Source organism: Carica papaya, chromosome 5, assembly GCF_054855325.1.
Source record: "Carica papaya isolate Zhongbai chromosome 5, ASM5485532v1, whole genome shotgun sequence".
Taxonomy (NCBI): domain Eukaryota; kingdom Viridiplantae; phylum Streptophyta; class Magnoliopsida; order Brassicales; family Caricaceae; genus Carica; species Carica papaya.
Window position 1 is genome coordinate 18,526,754 of NC_142313.1, and position 23,650 is coordinate 18,550,403.

At 33.8% G+C, this 23,650-nt stretch overlaps 4 protein-coding genes across 7 annotated transcripts; 2 read left to right on the forward strand and 2 right to left on the reverse strand.

Annotated features, from left to right (window-relative positions):
- Positions 1-1,607: 1,607 nt before the first annotated feature.
- On the forward strand, positions 1,608-6,131 carry CAT9 (cationic amino acid transporter 9). 2 transcript variants are annotated; one of them, XM_022037064.2, is made up of 10 exons: positions 1,608-1,794; positions 1,931-1,964; positions 2,048-2,311; positions 2,604-3,010; positions 3,089-3,265; positions 3,401-3,625; positions 3,713-3,889; positions 4,189-4,419; positions 5,577-5,672; positions 5,795-6,131. In XM_022037064.2, the coding sequence occupies exons 1-10, from the start codon at positions 1,759-1,761 to the stop codon at positions 5,927-5,929; spliced, it is 1,782 nt and encodes a 593-aa protein (XP_021892756.2). In that variant the 5' UTR covers positions 1,608-1,758; the 3' UTR covers positions 5,930-6,131. The 2 variants fall into 2 exon arrangements, with proteins under 2 accessions (XP_021892756.2, XP_088076140.1); XM_088220014.1 differs by having other exon boundaries at positions 1,608-1,776.
- Positions 6,132-6,555: 424 nt separating this feature from the next.
- Positions 6,556-17,506, reverse strand: LOC110810763 (FKBP-like peptidyl-prolyl cis-trans isomerase family protein). 3 transcript variants are annotated; one of them, XM_088220015.1, is made up of 7 exons: positions 17,304-17,506; positions 13,244-13,346; positions 12,668-12,888; positions 12,419-12,528; positions 11,780-11,888; positions 11,573-11,649; positions 6,556-6,904 (listed from the first exon to the last, which is right to left on the reverse strand). In XM_088220015.1, the coding sequence occupies exons 1-7, from the start codon at positions 17,425-17,427 to the stop codon at positions 6,785-6,787; spliced, it is 864 nt and encodes a 287-aa protein (XP_088076141.1). In that variant the 5' UTR covers positions 17,428-17,506; the 3' UTR covers positions 6,556-6,784. The 3 variants fall into 3 exon arrangements, with proteins under 3 accessions (XP_088076141.1, XP_021892737.1, XP_021892736.1); XM_022037045.2 differs by lacking the exon at positions 17,304-17,506 and adding an exon at positions 13,752-13,907; XM_022037044.2 differs by lacking the exon at positions 17,304-17,506 and adding an exon at positions 13,752-13,903 and having other exon boundaries at positions 13,244-13,349.
- On the reverse strand, positions 14,744-17,298 carry LOC110810768 (cotton fiber protein; the record flags this gene model as incomplete). The annotated part of the gene is made up of 1 exon (XM_022037053.2): positions 14,744-17,298. A coding segment is annotated over one exon (2,151 nt), but the record flags the coding sequence as incomplete, so codon positions are not given.
- Positions 17,507-17,665: 159 nt separating the features above from the next.
- Positions 17,666-20,623, forward strand: LOC110810769 (actin-related protein 2/3 complex subunit 5A). Its single transcript, XM_022037055.2, has 4 exons — positions 17,666-17,824; positions 17,907-17,979; positions 18,119-18,219; positions 20,297-20,623. The coding sequence occupies exons 1-4, from the start codon at positions 17,727-17,729 to the stop codon at positions 20,430-20,432; spliced, it is 408 nt and encodes a 135-aa protein (XP_021892747.1). The 5' UTR covers positions 17,666-17,726; the 3' UTR covers positions 20,433-20,623.
- Positions 20,624-23,650: the final 3,027 nt, after the last annotated feature.

A 23,650-nucleotide genomic window follows, 5' to 3' on the forward strand; every position in this document is an offset into this window, starting at 1 on the left:
ATAATAGATAATATTATTCACCTTACAGACATGGAACAAATAAATACTGTTGAAATGAATGTTGTAATATTTACCTAAAATACCCTTTCCCTTGTTTTTTCCTTTTTTTTCACTTTTGTTCTTATTTCTTCTTCTTTTTCCTAACATCTTCTTTCTCAACATTTCCTTCTTGAGTTCTCTATCTCTAGCTTCCTTCTATTTCCTCTATTTCAATGGCAAATTCTTTTAAGAGAAAATAAAAAACTAAAACTTAAAAGACCAATTCAAAAACTAAAAAGAAACACAAATTGACAAGCTCATCGTCATTTACAAGTTGCACTTCCTTAATTTCTTTGATTACTTGTTTAATTGGCAAAGACAATTTAGACATGTGTATATATTATACTTCATCGAGTCATTAACTAGTTTTTTTTATGTTAAAGATCTCGTATATGTTGTTAAAGTTTAAACTTTGGGGTATTAACTTTGGTTATTCATTTGACTTCTTTTTTGTTTATATTTTGCTATAGTTTTGTTTTCATGGGAATGTTAAGCTTCATTTCGGTATTGAAGATGTTCTTTGTTGCTTTATACACTAATTGAAAGTATTCTTCATTCTCATTTATATTTATATTTGGGTTCTGAAATGAGATGATTTATTAAAAAAAAATGTATTTTGGTTATTACATTATCACGTCCAACCCTTACCAAATGTCCTAAAAAAGTATAATATTGTAAGAATGTTAGTCAACGTGACACTACTCCATTCGTTGCCTAACATAGGTGTTGGATGTAATTTGAATGTGTGTTTGTATAAAAATTTCACTAATCTTTTTCATTTATTGAAAAACAATCTATTATTAATTAAATTCTTAATTTTTTTTAATTCAAAAAAATATAATGACTAAATCAATTAAATTTACTACTTTAGTTATCAGTTGGTCAACTTTATTGATTATATTATTGAATATTATTTTTTAAAATTATAAATTTTATTAAAAAGTGAATAAAAACCATAGCCATCAATACTTTAGATATTTTGACAAATTTAATTATTAGTAACCAATGCTTATTGTGAAAGATAAGATACAATATAGATGAAGCATTTGTAATGATATTAAGCTTACGGATTTATTCATAAATGTAATGATTTTTTTTTCTTACGAATAATAAGACATGAGACGTACTCATATTGCTTATTTGGCATCGAAAGAATGAAAGAGTTTTTTTTTTTTTTTTTTTTTTTTGAAGAAAAAAAATTATATAAGAACAGAAAATAGACAAGACAAAAAAGGAAATCTTTCTTCTCTATACTCAAATATATAGCATAAGTAGTTCTTCTTTTCAAGACAATTTCTCCTATATATATATAATAGATATGTTAGATAAATGAGGAGATGAAGGAATTTAGAAACTATTATAAGTTTCATCTTGTAAATTGGTAGAAAATAATTTTATATAAACCGTTGGATATAATTTAATCTTTAACTAAATAAGATATAAATGTTTTCTTCTTTTTTTTTTCTTAAGAAGACAACAGATTTCAAAATTTTATTTATTAATTAAATTATAAAAACTACTCTATTTTCATATTCATTCATAAATATAAATAAAAATAATTTTTGACAAACAGAATTTTATTTTTACAAAATATTCGAAAAAAGAAAAACAAAGAAACAAGGTCTTCTTTCAATTTTCTTATTCGAGGAAGTGGGACAGAATGGAATAATTATTTGTTGGCAAAAGATACAGACAGAATCTGAAATTCAGAAGATCTGAATGGAGAATCCTAATCAGGTGTGTTTGTCAACAAAGGTAAGATCTATTTGTTGGTTTTCAAATCTGTGTAAGATTTTGATTAGATTTGACCGTATAATCTTGAAGTAGATGTGTTCGTAGTATTCATGGACTAATCTCTTCCTCTGCCTTTCTCATTATCTATCTATACCAGTTGCAGTTGCTGGAGACTGAAGATGCAGGAAAAGGCTAGTTTTGTTAGGGAGTAGCAATCATTTTTATTCAATCAATTTTGTCTTCTTGGCCATAATTCTGGTCTTCTTTTTACCAGATTCTTATTGGATTCGAGAAATGGAAGGCCAAGAAGCTGCCACCGCTAACTCTTCTTCTTCTTCATGGTTTTCTCATTTCTGCACTTCAGCTCGCAGGGTCAAACCGCTTCATTCATCCTCCAATTGTTCCGCCAGAACCAATTCAGGCGACGGTTTGGTCCGCCGGCTTACCATCCTCGACCTCATACTCATCGGCATCGGCGCCTCTATCGGCGCCGGCATCTTCGTCGTCACAGGCACCGCCGCTCGTGACGCCGGACCTGGTCTGTTCTCTCTCTCTCTCTCTCTCTCTCTCTCTCTCTCTTCTTTTCTTTTTCATCCTAAATCTGGATTTCAATTTTCCGTTTGTAATATCAGGATGATTTCCCGTTAGTTACTTGCTCTGGATTGAAAAAGAAAAAAGAAAAAGTCTTACATGCAAAATTAACTGAATAGAGAGAGCTCTGTTCCTGGCTATTGGCCATGGAGAATATGATACGTTTTGTACTGGTTCTGAGCACACCATATCAAGGTGAATTAGTTGTAATGGTGGTTTTTGTTGCTGCTTCAATGCAGGAGTGACGATCAGTTTTATACTTGCCGGAGCATCATGCGTGTTGAATGCGCTTTGTTATGCTGAGCTTTCTTCTCGATTTCCTGCTGTTGTCGGGGGAGCCTATCTCTATACATATGCAGCTTTCAATGAACTCACTGCTTTTCTTGTTTTTTCGCAACTGATGCTTGACTATCATATCGGCGCTGCCAGTATAGCGCGCAGTTTAGCAGGCTACATTGTTGCAGTTCTAGAGCTTTTTACAATTTTTAAAGACAACATACCAAGCTGGATTGGAAATGGTGAACAGTTGGCAGGAGTTTTGTCCATCAATATATTAGCTCCAATTCTTCTACTGCTTTTGACACTTATTCTATGCCGGGGAGTTGGAGAATCCTCTGTCTTGAACGCCATCATGACCTCATTAAAGGTGCTTTGTTTTTTTTCTTTCAACTTAACTGTATTTGGAGAATGATGTTAATTTCCTAATTCTTCCTATTCCTTGCAGATTATCATTGTTATTATCGTCATTTTCGCTGGTGCTTTCAATGTTGATGTTTCAAATTGGTCTCCTTTCCTTCCAAATGGTTTCAAACCAGTATTGAGTGCAGCTACTGTGGTGTTCTTTGCATACGTTGGATTTGATGCTGTAGCTAATTCGGCTGAAGAATCAAAGAAACCTAAGGTATTCTTATTGACATGAAATCCACTATTCCCAAGTTTTTCCATTAATGTTAATTATTTCATACACAGTATGATCTTTATTAAAATAATTCTATGCTGTTTTTTTTAATATTTCCTCTGTTCTTTTACCTTTCAGAGGGATTTACCAATAGGAATTCTTGGAAGCCTTTGCGTTTGTATTGCATTATACATTGCCATCTGCTTAGTGATCACTGGGATGGTACCATACCATTTAATTGATGAAGATGCTCCATTGGCTGAAGCATTTACGTCCAAGGGTTTGAAATACATTTCAGTTTTAATCAGTGTAGGTGCTGTTGCTGGACTTACAACAACCCTTCTAGTTGGTCTCTATGTTCAGGTGAGTCTATTGAACTTAAGGTGTCCTTCTCTGCCTTCATCTTGCATTCTACGCCAGAGTATACAGTAAGATGTTTCTCATAAACAGTCTCGACTATATCTTGGGCTTGGAAGGGATGGTTTACTGCCTTCAATCTTTGCTAAAGTACATCCAACTCGTCATACTCCTATTCATTCTCAAGTCTGGGTTGGCACTGTTGCTGGTATCTTGGCAGGGTTATTCAACGTGCATGTTCTCTCACACATTCTTTCTGTTGGTTCATTGGTATGTCATTTCCTTGTTTTCGTTGCATTATGTTTTAGTTATTAAATCAATTGCTCTCTGGTGTGCATATGAAACTATTACCAAGTCCAAACAATCAATGATAACATAGATCTCTAGTTCTTGACTACTTAATGTGGAATTCTTGGACATTTTTGTAATTTCTGAGAGGTGTATCTGATGATAGTTAAGTAAGCAATTCTGGAAAATGTACAGTCGGAATGAAATAATGGAGAAGTATATTCCTGACTTAATGACTAATGCGATACATGTACCTCACACCATGCTTCAATTTATTTCAGACAGGTTACTCGGTCGTTGCAGCTTGTGTTGTAGTTTTGCGCTGGAAGGATAAGAAAGCAAATCAACTTTCTTGTATTTCGACCTGGCAGGAAGGTGTCATTTGCCTCACCATAGTTCCTTGTTGTGGCTTTGCTACTGGACTGCTATTCCGTTTTGGTGTTCCATTATACTTTCTGGTTATTCCAGTTGCTGCGGCAATTCTTGCTTCTACAGTTCTTTATTGTCGCCAAGTGAGTATAAATCCACACTACACATTATTGTCATGGCATTGAAACACTTCTACTTGGGAGTTTTCTGTAGGAAAAGTGTATGAATTTGCTGTTTACAGGTGCATCTATAGAGACATGCATTGGAGTAAAAAATGACTTTCTTGGATTTTGAAATTTACTCCAGAATTATCATCAAACACCAGTTTGACCATTAGTTTATGACCATATTGGGGTCAGATTTCAAAATGACACTACTGTTATGTGAGAAAAAGAAACTTCCAAGCAATGAAGAATTAAAAATTAATAAGGGCATAAGAGTACATAGTTTGGTCAGTTTGACCCAGGCAAATGGGACAGGTTGAATTTGGATTCACTTTAAAGAAAAACTTCAACTTCCAATTATATAACTCATGCTTAAGTTCTAAATCCAATACATAAAATCTCAGAAGACTGAACATGTTTTTGCATAGAAACTAATATATTTATGAAAAGTATGGGGGAAAGATGTCTAGAATATACAGTACCATATCATGGTGCTTTTGTCCTTGCACCACAAACCCTATTCTGCTTCAACTTTTCAAAGTTCTGAGTTTTTTTAGCCTTTTCACATAGCTGAGAGGATGATGAAGTCAAGGCACATCATAATAACTATTGTTTTACCGTTAATTTATCTTATCTCCCTTTTTTACTCAAGAATTAACAATGATGAATTTTTTTGAAGATAAAACTGTAAAGTACATTAAAAAAATCAATGGTAACAATGATGATAAAGAGTTAAAGGGAGGAGTACATTACTGAGTTTAATCATTAAGGGTATCAAAACATTTCTGTTCTTTTACATGATTAAACCCATCTTACAAACTGCAACTTAAAAGCAGGGTGTTGGGCATTTCGACATTACGGTTGGAGAAGTAAATTAATAATACTTAGCAGTTGTTTGAGCTATTATCTATCTTATACTCCATGTTGGAACTGATGGTGTTAACTAGCGAGCTCTGGAATTTTTATTTTGTTATGGATTTGAGGAGTAGTTAGAGGAAAGAAATTAGAAGAGCTTACTGAATATGCATATATGTATTTGTGAAGGCATGTTAGTGTAATTGAAATGAGAAATGTCTCATGATTATGACTTTGTCGTCATTCTCCACCCTTTAACCCTCTTTTGTTCCCTTTTCTAGGCTTATGCGCTTCCTTCGGATTCAGGGTTTTCTTGTCCTTGGGTGCCCTTTATACCATGTATTTGCATATTCTTCAACATCTTCTTGTTTGCTCAGGTATCCTTATGAAGTAGAATTGCTATAAATTTGCATTCCTTTATCCTTTCGTGTCTTTATGAACCTTACCAGAAATCAACCAAAAGAATAAGCATTTTAATGTTTTCTTTGTATTTGTCCAGTTGCACTATGAAGCATGGGGGAGGTTTGTTGTTCTCAGCATTATTACAACAATTATTTATGCATGCTATGGGCAGTATCACGCCCATCCAAGCTCAGCTGAGACCATAGTCTATCATCGGGCACCTGAAGAATAAACTCTGCCTCTGCCAATATGTTTCCAGTGCTCCACTGTCCTGGTCTTGCATATTGGCTCTGGTTTTGCACCTTTTCATTACTTATGTAATACGTTATTCTTGGGTCTACTCTTATTAGACCTGTTGAGTAAAAGCAGTGTAAGTATATGTAATTGGTATTTTAGAGAGTTATGCATTTGGTGGAAGAGCTGTTTCAGATTTATTATTCTTTTCTTTTCTTCCCTCCCGCCCGTCTTAATCCATTGGATTATGTTCTTTTGTTGGAAATGCTGTTGTTAGAATCCACGCTCCAGTGGTGTTTAACAAATGGTGATTAAATACTCATTATTCGTAAAGCTGCAACCTATGTTGCAAACACAACTATCAAGTCCCCTCCAGATGTCAAATTTGTCATTTTGTTTTGGAAACTTTTGGAGATCGTCATTCTTTCTCAATGTAAACTCAGATTGGAATTACACCTAACTCCCTTAACTTCGAATGGGTCATGCTATGATTTAAATTAAGGATATAGGATACACCAGGTCCTAAATCTTAAAGCTTCCTACCACTGAGCCACCACCTCAGGTGGTTCAATCTATCTTTTGCAAGGAATTAAGATAGTAATTCAACCAAAGTTTGTCCAGAGATAGCGAATTTTGTAACTATTTTCCATTAAAACAAGAATCTTCAACCATGTTTCATGGTGACTTGACAAGTAGCACAAACTACAAAACTCATGTTCTCTTCATGTAAGGCATTAACACCATGATCCATTTCGAAGCACAAGAAGAGTAGCTTTATCTCTTTAATTACACACAATATCAGAATAAAAAGCTATTGTGCTTCTTTGAGCACAAGAAGAGTAGCTTTAGCTCTTCAATTACACACAACATCAGAATAAAAAGCTATTGTTCTTCTTTGACAGTTCTGCACGCTAAGCAATTCCACATCAAAAACTTCAAACTGTTTTGAGCTGAAAAATGTGGAAGGTCCTACCTGCAGTTAAAACACCAATTATCCAAGTGATCAAGCTGAAAAAAGGTACCAAAGGAAAATCTGCTCACTCCAAGCATAGCATGCCTTGTCTACAACTCTCGAGAAATAATTTTTTACTCAGATACTAATTGATATAAAAAAAAAATCAGATTAATTCACCTACTAATGGATTTGGAGTAACCTACATATCATATCTAAGATTCTAAAGCATCAAATTAAGTAAATCAGATCACACAACCAAGATATTGAGAAAATTCTAAAAGTAATCTGCAATGAACTGACAATGACCTCGTAGATGACACGGCAAAGGTATTTTATGAAGTCCTAAATAACCTTTTGTAATCGTAATAAGAATGGCTGAAGATTTTGCAGAAGCATAGATAATTATACTAATACTACAAGGATCTTTTAAAAAATATCAATACGATAAGGAAACAAATACTGCTACTATTAATTAGTATAGGAGAATTAACCATGACTAGCAAAAAAAATAATTTAAATCCTATATAGTTAAGTACTGAATTCCTAAATACCATGGCCACCACCGCTATGGCTGAACTGTCTTATGTGATTTCTATGCAGCAGTCTTACATAAAGATTTTATTGTCTAGGATAGCCATGACTATAAATGAAAAAACATCGTACAATAATTTTCCTAAAGTATTCTTTCCTATGTTGCTAATATATTACTTATACTGTCAACAATATATTTTGTGTCCTCTATTGTAACAACTCCTCAAAATGAAGGTGGTAAAAAAGATCTATCAATTGAAGTTTGCAACAACCAAGTTCAGAAAATCCACTACATTGATGAGCCTTTATGAAAATATCTACAGTCTAATACTGAGAGGAGACAAAAATGATATTGATCTTCCCTTGAACAACATGATGAAAAACAAAGTCAATTTCATTTTTAATATATATTCATGAAATACGTCATTTGAGTGCTGTTTGTATAACACATTGGTTATCATGACAATATGGTGCAGCAGATGAATTTGTGACTCTCATATGTTGAAGTAACCAATGTAACCATAGAAGCTTAGACTTTCAGCAAGAGCATAATACTCAGCTTCAGTATTGATATGGAGGCGACTATATCTCTCTTCCTTCAAGAAATAAGTGACTTATCAAGAAAGAAAAATAGCCAGTAGTGGAGTGCTAATTTGCAGATTATTTGCTCAATCAAAATCAAAATAAGCTCTCAATTCAAGAATGGAGGGCGAGGAAAGTGAAGTCTGAAATAAAATACTTTTCATAAGATAAAAAATGCAAGGGACAACGACAAAATAGCAAGGCGCATTAATAAAAATAGCTACTGTAATGTTAAGTTGAGTGACAGTAAGATAAGACTCTCAACTAGTTCAACGAAGCAAACAATCGCTGAGGGAGTAGAAATGAGAATCTGAGCTCCGTTAACAGTTTTTATTATCAGTCAAGCATAATGGAGAGAAATAAGATTTGAGGACACATTTTTTTGAAATAAAATTTGAGGATACTTAGCTTGAGACATGTTGATCAAATGACACAATGTACCAAAAGAATAGGTAAAAATACCAGGATCCTCCATCATCATATTATATGCTAATAAAGTTATTTCCCATAATAATCATGTCATTGACATATGGTAGAAGAAAATACATCCTTGAGTGATCATGTGAATGAAGAGAGCATATGATTACACGGAATACACTTAAGTCCAAATTGAAGTAACATGGAGCTAAATTTGGAAAACTAAACTTGAGGTGCTTGTTTGAGTCTATAAAATCTTGCGAAAATGATACCTTATTAGGAGGATGACTATAACTAGAAGGAGCCTCCATGCACACTTCTTCAGAAAAGTCATCATTGAGAAAGAGATTTTTAACATCTATTTAAAATAACTACCAACCTTTTATAGGAGCAATGGAAATAAGACTTGAACAAAAGTGATTTGAGCCACTATAGTAAAAGGTCTTCTCATAATCAATTACTTAAGTTCGTGCATAAAACAAATCACAAAGAATCTTGATACTTTCCCATTGCTGGAAGAGGTGTCTTTTTAAGAAACTAAATATCTTTTTTTTTAAAATAAAGAAACTAAAATTTAAATATCTTTTGGACACAAAAATCATGATTCAAACTATAAAAACAACATTAATGAGATAAAAATACATCAAGAATTTGACAGTACGAATCAATGAAGAAAATAATGAAAAAAGAAAAGAAAACTAAGTGAAGAACCTGTTTGTAGAGATGGAATATAAAGACAGTGATTGTACAATTAGATACAGCAAAGTTAACTGAAAAAAGAAAGGAACAAAAATAGGTGAACGGATCTAATCAAGCGTTGGCCTGATATGATCAACAACCGGTTTGGCTGATGTGAATTATAACATTATGGTGGCATCAGCAAGTGATGTGAGCAATTCCGTCTTCTTGCAGAAATGAGTTTAAAATCATGTCACCATGCAAATTGGTTTCTTACCAAGTGGTGAGAGTGCTTAAAGAGCAGAGGCTTCTTAGACAAGGATAAGTTAATCTTTAATGTTGATGATGCCAGATATCTTTGTTGTAGTCAGTGTAAGTCAGATGCATTTTTTTTTAAAGTGAAATTCATAAATTCTAATATACATACATAAATAATAACATAATTAACCTCCTAACACCAACACAAAGGGGACATAAAACTACAAGTTAAATATCATTTATACTCACATTCTCGTAAAGAAGAGTGAAATACTAACCATCCAGGCAAAGGAAATAATTGGGTGAAGGGTATGTTAATGAATGCTAATGCAGTTTCTGAGTAAATTTCAAATGTATTTTTTATTTTTTAACTACTAATAGATATCATTTTTGTTCTTATTATCAATTCTTATACTTTTTATCGCATTACTACCACACTGTTTTAATTATGTTACATAATGTTTTGTTTATTTTTTACATATTTATTTTATCTATGTACAAAATTATAATTAGTGAGACAAGTTAAAATTTGGTAAATTCTGATTTGAGATTTCAAATTTTTTATTTTTTATCTTTTAGATCTTACAAGGTTTAAATTTAGCCTTCCACATGTAAGAAATTTTCAAATCCTCATCATCCCCGTCTCTATAGTATCAATGTTACCTTAGCTTATTAACAAAACAAACTGAAAATAACAAAAACAAGTCACAGGTACACTATATCAAACCAAGATTTTCTTTTTTTTTTTTTTAAATAAAAGGCGAAAGTGTTATTATTCACAAAAATAATAAGAAAGTACCATCCGATTACATAGAAGTTACATATCAATTAGGTGATCAATAACGCACCCAAAATCTTCCCAATCTAATATGTCATGACCTAATAAAATGGAAGTAAAAGTATGAAACCATCTATTTTTTATGTTTACAAAATCCATTTCAATTCGCTCAAAAACTCTAACATTCATTTACTTCCACACAACCCAAAAAATGATAAGTGAAATAAAAAATAAATGTTTTTTATTTTTACAAAAACCTGCTCAAGCCCACAATTCTTTACTTACATTACCTGTCATAACCCATCTCACCCCATCATCCCGAATACCGACATCCATAAGCTGTGAGTAACCGGGCAAAATAATAAGATGTAGTCACATGTTTCCTCATCAGTCTTGCATAAGTAACATCGATTAACAAGAATGTTGTCCCATCTCTTTAACATATCAATAGTCAAAATACTTTCTCTTGAGACTTCTCAAGCAAAGAAAGTCATTCTAGGGGGAGCTGTAATTTTCCAGATTTGTCTAAATGGAGCTGTCACATTATTCCCATTGTCCCATTTGGATATAAAATTGTAATAGGACTTCACCGAAAACCCATTCTTCTCATCAAACTTCCATATCCTCCTATCCTTTCAATTATCCATATTAATTTCTGCCAACACATTGAGTAAATTGCAATATTCATCAATTTCCCAGTCCTGCAAGTTCCTTCTAACTTGTACACTCCACCCCTCCCCCCACCACCATTCTCATACATTTTATCCACAGTAATATCCCTCTCACAAGCAATATTGTAGATATTAGGGAATCTGTCTTTCAGTTTAAAAGCCCCCACCCATTCATCTAGCCAGAAACTCACCCTTTCTCCATTCCCCACCTTCAATCCCATACATTCCCGAAATCTACAGCCTTCCCCACTGATTCTCTTCCATAAACTCATTCCATGCGGTTTGTATTTCCCTCTTCTCCCCCCATCTCTCCTCCACCACCTTCCTCCAAAGTTTTTCATCCTCATTACAATACCTCCATAGTCATTTCCCATGAAGTGAAACATTCAAATCCGCAATGGATCTAAGTTCCAGCCTGCCCCTATCCATACATTTCTTCACCTCCTCCCACCTTACCAAATGATATTTTCTACAACCATCATCATCACCCCAGAGAAATCTACATTGGATCCTTTCAAGCTTTAAAACAATGCTAACTAGAATAGTTAATATAGAAAGATAGTAGATTGGGAGGTTAGCTAACATACTCTTGATTAAGGTAAGTCTCCCCCCTTTAGAAAGATACTAAACTAAGATTTTAGAAAATAAAAAATAGAAACATCTTTCATGTATTAAATAGAGCTTTTTTTTTTTCTATGTTAGCTCATTTTAAAAAAGAGAAATGTTGCTAAGGTACCAAAAAAAAAACAAACTTGAGGAAAGAGAACTGACAGGTGGTCCCAGCTCAGGAGGAATGATTATTCTTCTTTTCCCACCGGGTCTCATGTCTTGTATTCCTTCTTCAAATCCTGTCAAAAGTTTTCAACTTCAGCAAATCTAAACTTCATTTCATAAAGAAAATGGCAGTGGATAGTGGGAAAATATAGAGCAGGAAGCTTATAATAATAGACACATTAAATTCCTATAAGATCTCTTTACCTGGAACTAATGCATTAGTACCCATGCGGATTTTGGCAGGAGATCCCTGTAAGTAGGTGCTGTCAATGCGCCGGCCTGACTCATTATATCCCACATAGTGGAAAGTAACCTGCAAGATTTTTGTTCCAGAAATGCACTCATAACTTGATCAGAAAGGTTCACTATACATCACAAGAAGAGTTGTAAAGCAAAACTGTCATCCTTAATTAATTGTATTTCTTCCCTGTCATCTCTTGCATAAAAATCTGAATTCAATTCATGTATGGGCTGGGAAAATTCTTTCAATAACTTAGTAGAACAAAATAGAGTACCAGAAACAGGTATAATGGCATATGATGCTGGATAGGCAGTGGTAAAACAAAATTAAGGCAAATTACTAGTACTCAACAAGTACACATTGCCTCACATCTATTGTGTTATGTAAGAGGCAAAATTACTCCTGATCTGGTTCTTTATGCTAAATACGCAAGAAGGCTGCATGAACCGAAATATAGATGCCCATGAGGTTGATAATTAATGGTGAAGATTTACCTTGTATATGAACAAAGGTTGTGGGAAAATTGGAGGTAGTCTTTCAGAAAGTTTAAATGTTGCTTTCACTGATGCAAAATATTAATTGGAAAGAGTGAAAGAAAAGACCTGCTGACCATCTTTTGGGCAATCACCATCGCCAACTTCTATATCCCAATAAATAAGCCCAGAATCACGCTTTATATAATTTTCTGATGTTACTACCTTCACTTCAAAACCTGAATCATACTTTCAGAAACAGTGATGGTTGTACAGAGTTGTTATAATATGTTAATACATGACTTATTGTGTTCTAAGGAGCAGAAGGGAAAATTTGAAAATGGATAACACCATACCATATCAATTGATGACACAAACCTTCTCTAACAAAATTTGGAAAGTCGTCAGGAGCATTGTTCTCCTTCTGAATTCGTCTATTCTGTTCTAGCAGCCGTCTTTCATCATAGGGGTTTTTACTCTTTGTCTTTGCAGAAGAAAATAAAGTTGGAAACAAGCTTGATGAAACCAAAAAGGAGAGAAAGAACCTCCGCCTTAAGTTCTCACCACAATGCAATATATATCCATTTCGTAACCTCGAACTGCAACATGGATTCATTTTAAGAAATTTAATAAACCTAAAAAATGCACGAAGACTAGTAGAAAATATAAGGGCTTCATTTGGTATACAATTTTTTTTAAGTTATCATTCTCTAAATATGTATATGTTTATTCTAAATATATGAGTTGCAAAATTTCGTGAAATAATCAAGAACGAAATAACTTTTCCAAAAGACACTAAAAAAATATTTTAAAATCTCAAACTCCATGATGATTTTCATTAACATTCTCCATTGTCATTTTCATTATTGTTCTAACTTATATGGTTTCATCAATGAGATACAAATTAAAACTAGAAAACATTTTTATGTACTAAACAGAACCTAAAAGTCTTACCTGTCATATTTCAAGTCATGATTTGGGCAGCTACAATTACAAACCATTTGCATCTTTTGAGCACATAAAGCTCCTAAACTGGTAGGTGTTGGAAGGGCTCTACCTGCTAGAAAGCATGTTGCCCGCATGAACATAGTAACCAATAAATACGGAGATAAAAAATTGAAAAAAAATTCTACTAAAAAGGAAACTCGCAAAAGCACAGGAAGGGAATATTATCATTAATAATATATTAAGGTAAAAAGTAATAAAGAAAAGGAGTAAAGAAAATTCATTACGCCACCAAGCTGTGAGCACTTTGAAAAAAGGTATACATTCTGCTCAATCAAACTAGATTCCTTGAAAATTTAACTAAATTTGACGTAATTTCTTTTTTCTCAAAAGCATTTATCATCTTTTCCATTGTGGAAAGGAAGAGTTTATGAGAATCCGATTCCATTGCAAAAAGCAAGAGTTCAACTGGAGATAGAAAATGTTATTTGAAATTTGAAGAAGAAGAGTTACTTACAGGGAAAATATGGAGAAGGGAGAGCAGATGTGGAGAAAATCATGAGCATGGCTTGTTTGGAATCTGCTTCCCGTTAAAACTTAAGAAAAATCATCTTATCCTCAGCGGGGGCATTTTTTTTCAATTAACAAATTTTTGAGGGGCATTTTGGAAATTAAACGAGTAGAGTTGGAGCTTGGGTGATTTAATTCTCATTTAGTTTTTTTTTTTAATAAAATATCACTACAAGTATTATAAAATCAACTTTGATGCAACTGGCTACAGTTTATTTTATCAATTTAAAAAATAATAAATGAAAAATTATTTTATTTGAAAACTAAAATAAATTATTATTTTAATTTTTTATTTATAAAATAGTTCCAAAGATATTAACACTAAAAACAACTTTTTAGAAAAAAAAAACTTAATCACCTGAAATTATTACGATCATCCATTTCATTATTTTTTAAAAAAAAAAAAAATTTAAGACACTGCCCGAAATTTCATATTTCAATCGCTTCCTTATTCTTAGTCTCTTTTTAACTCATATTTCAATCTCTTAACACATAACTCATCTTTTAAATTCTTTTTTGACACAAAGATTTTTTTCTCAGTTACTCAATAAAAACTTAAAAAAATCCCAACACTTATGGATTTTTATTTATATTTCTTTGCAAGTTGATGATTTTTCACATCTAAACTCTAATTTACCAGCACAAACTAGATTTCCTAAAAACTGTAAAAAGCTTCACCATTTGAAATCATAGGCTTCTCGTTCCGATTTGGAGCAAATGGGTTTGGATTTGTGTAGCTGCTGCTATTTGTTGTATTTTCCTGATAAATTCAAGATGTATTTGCATGAAATTATTGATTTCAGCGTTCCTCTTCTAAGGATTGGAGATGGATAGACAAAGTTGGTTGTGGCGGAGAAAATACAACAAACTCTTACTGTTTCCTTTGTTACTACATCAGGAACTGGACAACATTTACTAAATAGTAGTAATCAATGGACGTATGCAACATACAGTTTCTTCATATATCATTTTATTCAATAATTTGCAGAAACTGCATACACGGTTGAATAATATATGTACACAGATTCTAATAATGGAGAGTCATACTGACACTTGACAAAATTTTAAGGACAACTAAAACCAGCCTATAAAAGGTAAAACAACAGTTTGTTCTGTACTTCGATTCACAGCTTCCCGCTAACAAAGCCGGCTTGGTAAACCAACAACTATAACTTTGCTTTCAACTTCCATGAAGATTAGAAAGCTTCCAAGCTTATGCTGAAACTATAAATTGTATTTACAGACAAGAAATGACATATAAAAAACTGAATACTATGATTTTCAGTTGTTAGAAATCTACAAAGCAGTTGGAAATCCAAGTTGATTTTCACCTAAAATTGTTATCACTGGGAATAAACACTCTCCGTGTTGGTTGCCATTTTCTGAAGTCTAATCTGTTCCTTAAACTTGGCTATAAACTCACCAGCCTTCTTATCAACCTCGTTGGAATCATGGCCTGCATCACTATACATATCCACAAGCATTTCTTCCTCTGAGGTCACTTGAAAATTCTCATCCTCTCTTTCTGAGTTTTCTCTCGAATCTACGACACAATCATCACAACATTTTTGTTTTCCCCTATCCTGTTTCCGCAAGGGCCCTGACTTTCGAACATGATAGCTATGATCAAGATTCTGTTTACTGGTTTCTTTCTTCAAATTATGAACTCCTGCTGTAAAATGACTCTTTCTCGTATATCCTGCTTCATAACTCCTTTGTAGACTTTCATCAATGTGCCTCTCCCCCATCTCTCCGTCATCGGTTGCCCCTTTGTTGCACCGGCTACCTCTGATAGTCCGGACTGATTTTCCCCTTGATGAAGATCTAGCAATGGTAGCAGGTCTTGACACCCATTTCAGAGAACTTGTTCCTCGCTCTTTGCTACCTCGTAAATCTTTTGTTCCACTCCCACACAGTTCCTCCAAATGATCCTCCTTCTTCTTTTTAACATCTCTTTCTAGCAAGGAACCATGACTGTAGTGCCGGGAATGTAACACATTTGAAGTTATATTATTTATTTGTTTGAGTTCATCTCCCTCTCCCACCCTTAAAGAACTCGACACCCTGTACTCTCTCCTACCAAGCGAATGCTTTCTTCTGCTTCCACTCATATCCTCCATGTCATCTTCGAAGCTTCTTCTCACATCATCCTCTGAGAAAGAGCCATGACTATAACTATAATGCCGAGAATGCAATCCATCCACTGAAGATTTATCTTTTGTTGGTGGTGGTGATGGTGAAGCAGAAAGGTAAGACCTCCGGTAACTGTTGTCTTTCCGAAACTCTTCGCCTCTGAATTTTAAAGATGTTGATCCCCAGTCTTCCCTGCCAAGTGAATTATTTATTCTGCTTCCACTCAAATTATTTAAATCATCTTCAAAGCTGCTGCTCTCACCCTCCTGTAAAAAAGAGCTATAACTGTGGTGCTGGGCATGTGAAGAACTCGAACCATTCACTGGCATTGGCGGTGACTGGGATGGTGAAGTATGAGGATAAGACCTGCTGAAACTCTTATCTTTCCCCAATTCTCCCATATTTGAGTTCGCTGAGTCTGAAGAAATAGAATGTGAGGGAGATAGATCACTCGGTGTATGCAACCTAGAACTAGTTTTGTATGAGGAAGATACATCACTAGACCGCATAGTCGTTGATTTGACAGAATCAAATTGAACAGTTTGATTGATAGAGAGAGGGGGAGGCGTATAGTGGGAAGGATGAGTAGCACTTCCCGGTTCCACATTGTCTCTCATTTCCATCCTTCCAGTTCTCGGACGCCAAGGCATTGGGGAAGGTGAAACCAGATTTTCATTTAACTTATTCACATCTGAAACCCCCAAATCTCCAGATCTCCCGTTTACAGAGAAGTTAGACGAAGCCTTGTCACTTGAACCAGACTCACTACCATTACTAGACTCAGAAGTGCCAGGGTTTCTCGCTTTTGATCTTAAACTCCTAACTGGTAACCCTAAGGGTTTATAATCAATAAATTCACCAAGATCATAGTTTGATTGAGCCAGTACAACCATAGATTCACCCTGAAAATACTGGGAATTCCAAGCTTGAACTAGATTATTTTCATGAGAGCTAGACATGCAATTTTCAACATTAAAAACAACAGGTTGATTCTGTTGGTGAACCGCAGAAATCCCCTTACCTTCCTCAAACTCAGATTGAGCTTTACGATTCCGAGAATTCAAACTTTGGTAGGCATTTTTATCATAAAATCCACACGAATTTTCATATCCATTATCAAAGACGGAAGAAACATGAAACATGCTAGATACGTATGAGTGTGAATCATCAAGAGTAGTGTGGTGAAAATCAATGTTTACATCGACATTTCTTCGACTAAACAAGCCATAAGACACAGCAATGCCAACGAAAAGAAGATGAATAAGCTCCCAGAACTTGGTGAATATGGTTTGTGTGACGAAATCTGGAGGTTGAGAAGGAAAGAGAGGAAGAGCAATGAGAAAGAGAACAACGAAGAGAGACTTACAAAAGAAGTGAGTGTAGGACCTGGTGCCTGGTCCTCTGGCGACATTCGATGGGAAATGGTGTTTAATGTGTGGATCTGGAGCTGCCATTGACGAACCAAACGAAGCTTCTTTTCTTCCTTGCATCCTTCTGTGTGAAAATGGGGAGAGAGGAGAAGGTAATTGATTAAAGCAAGGAAGACTTTGAAGCCAAGGAAAAGGAGAGAGAGTGAGAGAGAGAGAGAGAGAGAGGGAGAGAGAAGAATTCAAAAGGCTGTCGCCATGATTATACAAATAAATTGACGGAATTACCCTTGACTTTATCTGAGTAAGCAATTATAGTCCCTGGTATTTGGTTTATGGAAAAAAACGATATCGTTTTATCTCTAACCGCACCGAGCATAGCTTTTCACATAAAAACCAAACTGAGGCCTTCACTCCTGAAAATGGCGGGGGCGGAGGGATTTCTTGAAGCAGACAATGTAGAGGCCATAATCGCGAGAATCGAGCACAAATCCAGAAAGATCGAAAGCTTACTCAAACAGTACTACAACTAATCAATCCAATCAACACGGTTTTCTTCCCTAAAACACCCTAACATTCTCAATTTAATTTAACGTGTTCAGGTCTAAACCGCTTGAAGCGCTCAAAACCGCTCTAGAAGGCTCTCCCCCGAAGACCCGAGATGAGCGTTGCAAGGTACTTACTTTTCTTCGCCTAATCCTTCTTGGTTCCGGAGAAAAACAGCTCCTGTAATTTTCTTTTATGTGCATCCTAGGTTGTTCCGGTTTACTCTTCCGTCTGTTATTTAATTATGTTAGGAATTTTTTCCCTGCAGTCCGCGAATTGGATAGTGGTGCATAGGGCGATCATGGCGATAAAGGATGTGGATGGGATGTTAAATTCTCTGGATCCTGAGTACTACGATATCCTTATGAAGTAAGATTTTTCGTAGGCACTTCTTATTTTGTGCTTGTTATAGTAAGTGGCGTTTCAATTATTTTTTATTTCCAATTTGACTTGCTGAACTTCTTTTTTGACATTTATTTTGAATTTCACACTAAATTTAGTCAAGAGATGATGAAAATCTCACTCAAAAGTACGAAAATATCGCCATTTTATTAAAATATATAAAGCACACAGTTATTTAAATTCTACCGGAAATATTCTATGTTAGATTTTTGTCAATTTTTCAGTTAAAATAAGTGTGAATTTCAAGATTAATTCTCTCAAAGTACTTTATTTGTTTCAATTATGATCTCAAATTTGCTTGCAATGGCAATTCAATCTTATTTCTTGCTTGTTCTATTTCGTGTCCTTTTTATGCAGTGGGTTCTTTTATGAACCTGAGAATCCCAGTTTATAATTCTAATGTTTCATTTTGATTTAAGCGTACTTTCTCTTATCTTATTCTTATAGATTTTAGGTACTTAATATGTAGAGCGTAATTAGAATTTGTACATTTGATAAATTATTGAATCAAGTAAGTTTATATCTTTAATTATAAAATGATGGGTCTACGTTCCTGTTTGTGAGGAGGGATTACAGAAATAGTAACTTAGAATTAGATATAAATTGACTTCTGATCAGTTACATCTTTATCCCATTTCTATGACATTCTTATTCGTATTTAACAAAACTAACATTTGAACCGAACATAAGCCAAGAACATGTGAGATGTGGATGCTTTATATGGTATCAAAGAAATTAAAGTGTTATTTGGTATGTATAGGAATTGGCTACTCTCGGAGAATATGGCTTTAAATTGAGGAGGAAAAGGATTAAATGAAGCTTACTTGAGTTTGCAAAAACTGAGAAGCTTAGAGAGTAAAGAAAAGCATTATTTTTGGATTCTTTTTATGCATCTTCACCATACTGCAGTTTCCACCTCCAAATTAATCTCATGTTTTAGTTGTAATAGCTTGGTATACTAATGGTGCTGCTGTAGTGTAGGACTGGAAATAACATGGGGAGGAAGAGAAGAAGATCTGTCCCGTTGAGAAAAAGTGTCTCTTGCTGCTCTTATTTCGTTTTCGTTTGAACACGTCTATATTTCCAAATGTAGCATGTTAGTCGTGTTTCCCAAGTTTCCGGAACTACATATATAACAATTGAAGATACTTCCTTATCCTCTTTTTCATTTTCTTTTTGAGCCAATCCATTGCTGCATTGCAAATAAGATTTGCCTACATGGTTTTAATCTGTCTAGATATTGATTTCTAGCCAGTGCATGAGTCAAAGTTAGCAAAATGAGTCCCTTCATATAAGGCAGTTGCCTTTTCTAATCTTCCCTGAAACTATGGAAAGAAAAAAAGAAGACAAGAAAACTTTCTTTTGGATTCATTGAAATGGACATTGGAATCTCATTTTTCCATCAACTCTCTCCTTTAGGAAGCTGCTACTGCACCTATAGAAAGCTTTAGATGCAACTGATACAAAATTACTTGACAAATGTTGAGCTTCATCAAACTTACAATTATGTAATCCATCCCACCCTGGGCTTTGGTTCAGTGGCGCACATCACTGTGTCTCATCTCATATAGAGATCAAGAGCTATCTGGTTACAATCAGCTCCCCCATCCCTTTCTCCACCCAATGGAAGGAAAACACTTCTACTGCACTAGATGTACTCGTGCACTTAGCTTATTTGTGAAAAAAATGATCAGTCAACCTTCTAATCCAAAAAAAAAAATGATTAGTTGAACTGCATGAGACTTTCAAGATGTGGTTCCTTTTCACTTTCTGATGCCTTGACAAGTTTTAAGTACCAGACCTGAAACGACATTAGGAACCTTATCCTCTCATTTGGGTGTATTTCTTTATAATGCACATCTGAACTATGCAATATTGGACAATGGCACTGTATAAAACCTCTACAACTTCCATTTTAACTTTTTGTATTTTCTTTAAAGTTTAGAAGATGATAAAAGAAATCATAAGTAGTTCAGTATCCTGTGGTAGATAATGTAAATAATGTGTGCATAGCATAACAGATTGGTATTATCCAATGAATCAGGTATTTGTATAGAGGCTTGTCTACTGGTGACCGCCCCACATGTGACCAGTGTCTACGGATTCATGAAAAGCTGACTGAGAGAGCAGGGTTAGGATGTATACTTCGATCCCTTGCAGACACTGTCAATACAGTCTGATTCTCATCGCTCTGTGCATCTGCGAATATGAATGTAATAAATACTTGTTTATCATTTGTTCTTATTTTTTGCTGTTGTCAAATTCAAATTTCAGTTAACTGAAATTACAGCTTGAGTTACGGCCTCCATTTTCTGCTGCTTCTTAACGGCCATTTTAATGCGTAAAAGTGTTTATGATTCGCATTATCAAACCATTGACAGATTTGTCTTTCTTTGTTACCTGCATTCTACTGAAGAATTTGGAATTTTATGTTAAAAAGTAAAAAGAGAACAAAATAGGATAGAATATTTATGAAGCTAGAATCTTAAAGAGTTTTTTTGAGATAGTAAATTGGAGTAAACTAGGGGATACTACTGTATCGAACAGCCACTCTTAATCCTGAATTTGAATGTTTGATTAATGGACTGATTATTTATTACTTTGTTTCTATTTTCTTTTCTGTATTGATTTACTAATTGATTAAGCCGTGGAAAATGAGATATTAATCGATAGGAAGAATCTTTTGCATGAGGGAAGGTTTACTTCTATTTCTAGTCTTCCATTTCATTGGAATATAAAACATCTCTAGTTTGAGCATTTATTTGAACTAATTTTTCATCATTCTTATTCTTGACTTCTACAGGGTCATCTTCTTTATATGCGATATGAAAATCATTTACAATTATTTTCTACATATCAAAAGTCAGCAGTTCGAATGAAGATTTTCATTCTACCGTTTTAGTAACTATAATTATGTGTGTTATTAAAGAGGTGTGGTTTGGAAATAGAATATTTTTCATTAAACACGGTTATCATAAGATCATTACGTGTAAGAATATTCTGTGAAGCGATTGATCTACCCGATCTGCAGAAAAAATGAAGAAAAGACACAGGGAGATCGAGAGAGAATGAAAGGATTTGAGAGAAAACCCTAATAGGGTTTTTATATTTGTATTATATAGATGGTTCAAATGAATGAAAAAGAGGCATTTATACCTTCAATGAATGAGATAGATGTACACCTCTTATACAGCATACCGATTCTTCTTTTGCCCTAACAAGTTAACCACTTAAAATTTTACTACTATTCTTAAAAATATTGCAATACATATTTGTTCATAGTGCTTTAACTTATCAACTACTCATAATAAAAAAGAATAAAGTGCAAATTCAATTCTTTTTGTAATTATACCACCCATGCCTACGTCTTATTTTTCAATTCAACTACTTTCTTGAAAATATTACAACATAAATTTATTCATGGTATCTAATCCATCAACCACTCACGTTCTCCTTTGATTTGCTTCTCATCATGCTCGCTGCGTTCATCTTCATGCCATGAGGCATATGCCCGATGCTTATGGCGGCAAAGGAGAAGACGATGCGGGGTTGCCGTGGAAGAAGACGATGAGGATTTGTGAATGTTTTGGTTTATTCTGTTTTCAACTTTGATTTTTTTTTTAATTAAAAACTAAAAATTTTGAAGTAAATGGATTAAAAACTAAATGAGATCAATAAAAATATTACAAGGGTTAAACTTGAAAATCATAATGAAAACGTAAAAATTCACATTTTATGAAAATAGCCAACTTATAATACTTGTTCAAAAATTAATTCATTGATATATAATATGTAATAACCAGCTGGTGTCCAATTTATTAAAAAAATAATAATATATAATAAAATAGATATATACAATTAATTATAAATTAAGAAAAAAAAAAAAAGAAGAATGTAGAGAGAAGGAGGGGCAAATATGTGTGTGTATATATATATATATAATGAAGAAGCAGAAAAAAAGAAAGAAAAAGAAAGAGAGGAAGAGAGTTCAAGTGGGTGAGAGAGGAGGCCGAGCTGAGTGAGGGTCGGAGCCGAGAGAGCGGAGTGAGAGGAGGAGTGAGCGGCAGTCGAGGAGGTGAGACGCGGCGGAAGGGGAGACGTCGCGGGAAGAAGAGGAAGAAGAAAAAAAAAAGAAAGAAGAAGAAGAAGAAGAAGAGAAGAAGAAAGGAGAAGAAGACAGAAAAATCATGGTCGGGTAGAGAGAGAAAGAGAAGAAAAGGAAGAAGAAGAAGAAGAAGAAGAAGAAGAAGAGAAAAAAAAAAAAAAAAAAAAGGAAGCTACGGGAAAAGAGGAAGAAGAATAAGGAAGGAAAAAGGGAAAAGAAAAAAAAAAAAGAAAAGAAAAAGAAAAGAAAAGGAAAAAAAAAAGAGAAAAAGAGAAAAAAAAACAAGAAAAAAAAAAGAATAAAAGAAAAAAAATAAAATGAAAGAAAAGGAAAAAAAATAAATTAAAATAAGAAAGAAAAATGAAAGGGTGATGACCAAATATGATCTTGGTGCGCTGCATGCGACAACGCCTGCTGATTCGATCATCAGTGCCTGGTATTTTCGGTGACATTCAAATTCAGGATTAAGAGTGGCTGTTCGATACAGTAGTATCCCCTAGTTTACTCTAATTTACATAAACAATTAAGCATGGTGACACTAGCAACCAGGACTGCCTATCCGAATGTCAAATTCATTCTTAATTGCACATAATATAGTTTTTAAAATTATTCATAATTTAATATATATATTTTTATTATAAACGAGAAAAAGTATCTAAATGATATCTGGATTTTAAGAGAATTGTATGACGAGGCAGAAAGGATTTTCAAAACTTTCTTGATCACACTATAGATAAGAATTATGTGTATTCTATACAGATACATAAATTATATATTTATGTAAATATGTATATATATAGTGCATTATGTGTGAATGTTTAAATTTATGTATAGTATAATAAGAATATAATTAGTATGTATAATTTGTATTTATTTGTGTTTATGTAGTGTATATATATATGTTGTTATGCATGTGTGTGTATATATATAAAAATATACGATGAATATGATATGAATTAATAAAAACAAAATTGATAATAACAAATATATGAATAAATATGTATATGATATATTATGTGTGATTGTGTGTACGTGTTTAAGTATGAACGTGTGCGTATGTATGTGTGGAAATTGTGTGTGTATGTATGTGTGAATATAAATATATATTCTGTTTGATACATATAGTAAAGATACATGTCTGCATTGTAATATATGTGTGTGTGTGTGTATTAATATGTGTGTACGTATATTATATATGTGAAATATATATCCAGTATGTGCATGTAGAATTTGGGTATACTACACTAACTTGTGTGATGTAGTTCAAATGTACGGTGCACTGTACTTATTGTA

Excerpts from the sequence above, each read along its gene's own strand:
- CAT9 (XM_022037064.2), top strand. The coding sequence starts at position 1,759 with ATGGAGAATCCTAATCAGGTGTGTTTGTCAACAAAG. Across the intron at positions 2,312-2,603 it reads CGCTCGTGACGCCGGACCTG|GAGTGACGATCAGTTTTATA; the intron begins GTCTGTTCTCTC and ends GCTTCAATGCAG. Across the intron at positions 3,890-4,188 it reads TTCTTTCTGTTGGTTCATTG|ACAGGTTACTCGGTCGTTGC; the intron begins GTATGTCATTTC and ends AATTTATTTCAG.
- LOC110810763 (XM_088220015.1), bottom strand. The coding sequence starts at position 17,427 with ATGCAAGGAAGAAAAGAAGCTTCGTTTGGTTCGTCAATGGCAGCTCCA. Across the intron at positions 12,889-13,243 it reads CATGACTTGAAATATGACAG|TTCGAGGTTACGAAATGGAT; the intron begins GTAAGACTTTTA and ends TCCATGTTGCAG. Across the intron at positions 12,529-12,667 it reads TCCAAATTTTGTTAGAGAAG|GTTTTGAAGTGAAGGTAGTA; the intron begins GTTTGTGTCATC and ends AGTATGATTCAG.
- LOC110810769 (XM_022037055.2), top strand. The coding sequence starts at position 17,727 with ATGGCGGGGGCGGAGGGATTTCTTGAAGCAGACAATGTAGAGGCCATA. Across the intron at positions 17,825-17,906 it reads ATCGAAAGCTTACTCAAACA|GTCTAAACCGCTTGAAGCGC; the intron begins GTACTACAACTA and ends TAACGTGTTCAG. Across the intron at positions 18,220-20,296 it reads TACTACGATATCCTTATGAA|GTATTTGTATAGAGGCTTGT; the intron begins GTAAGATTTTTC and ends CCAATGAATCAG.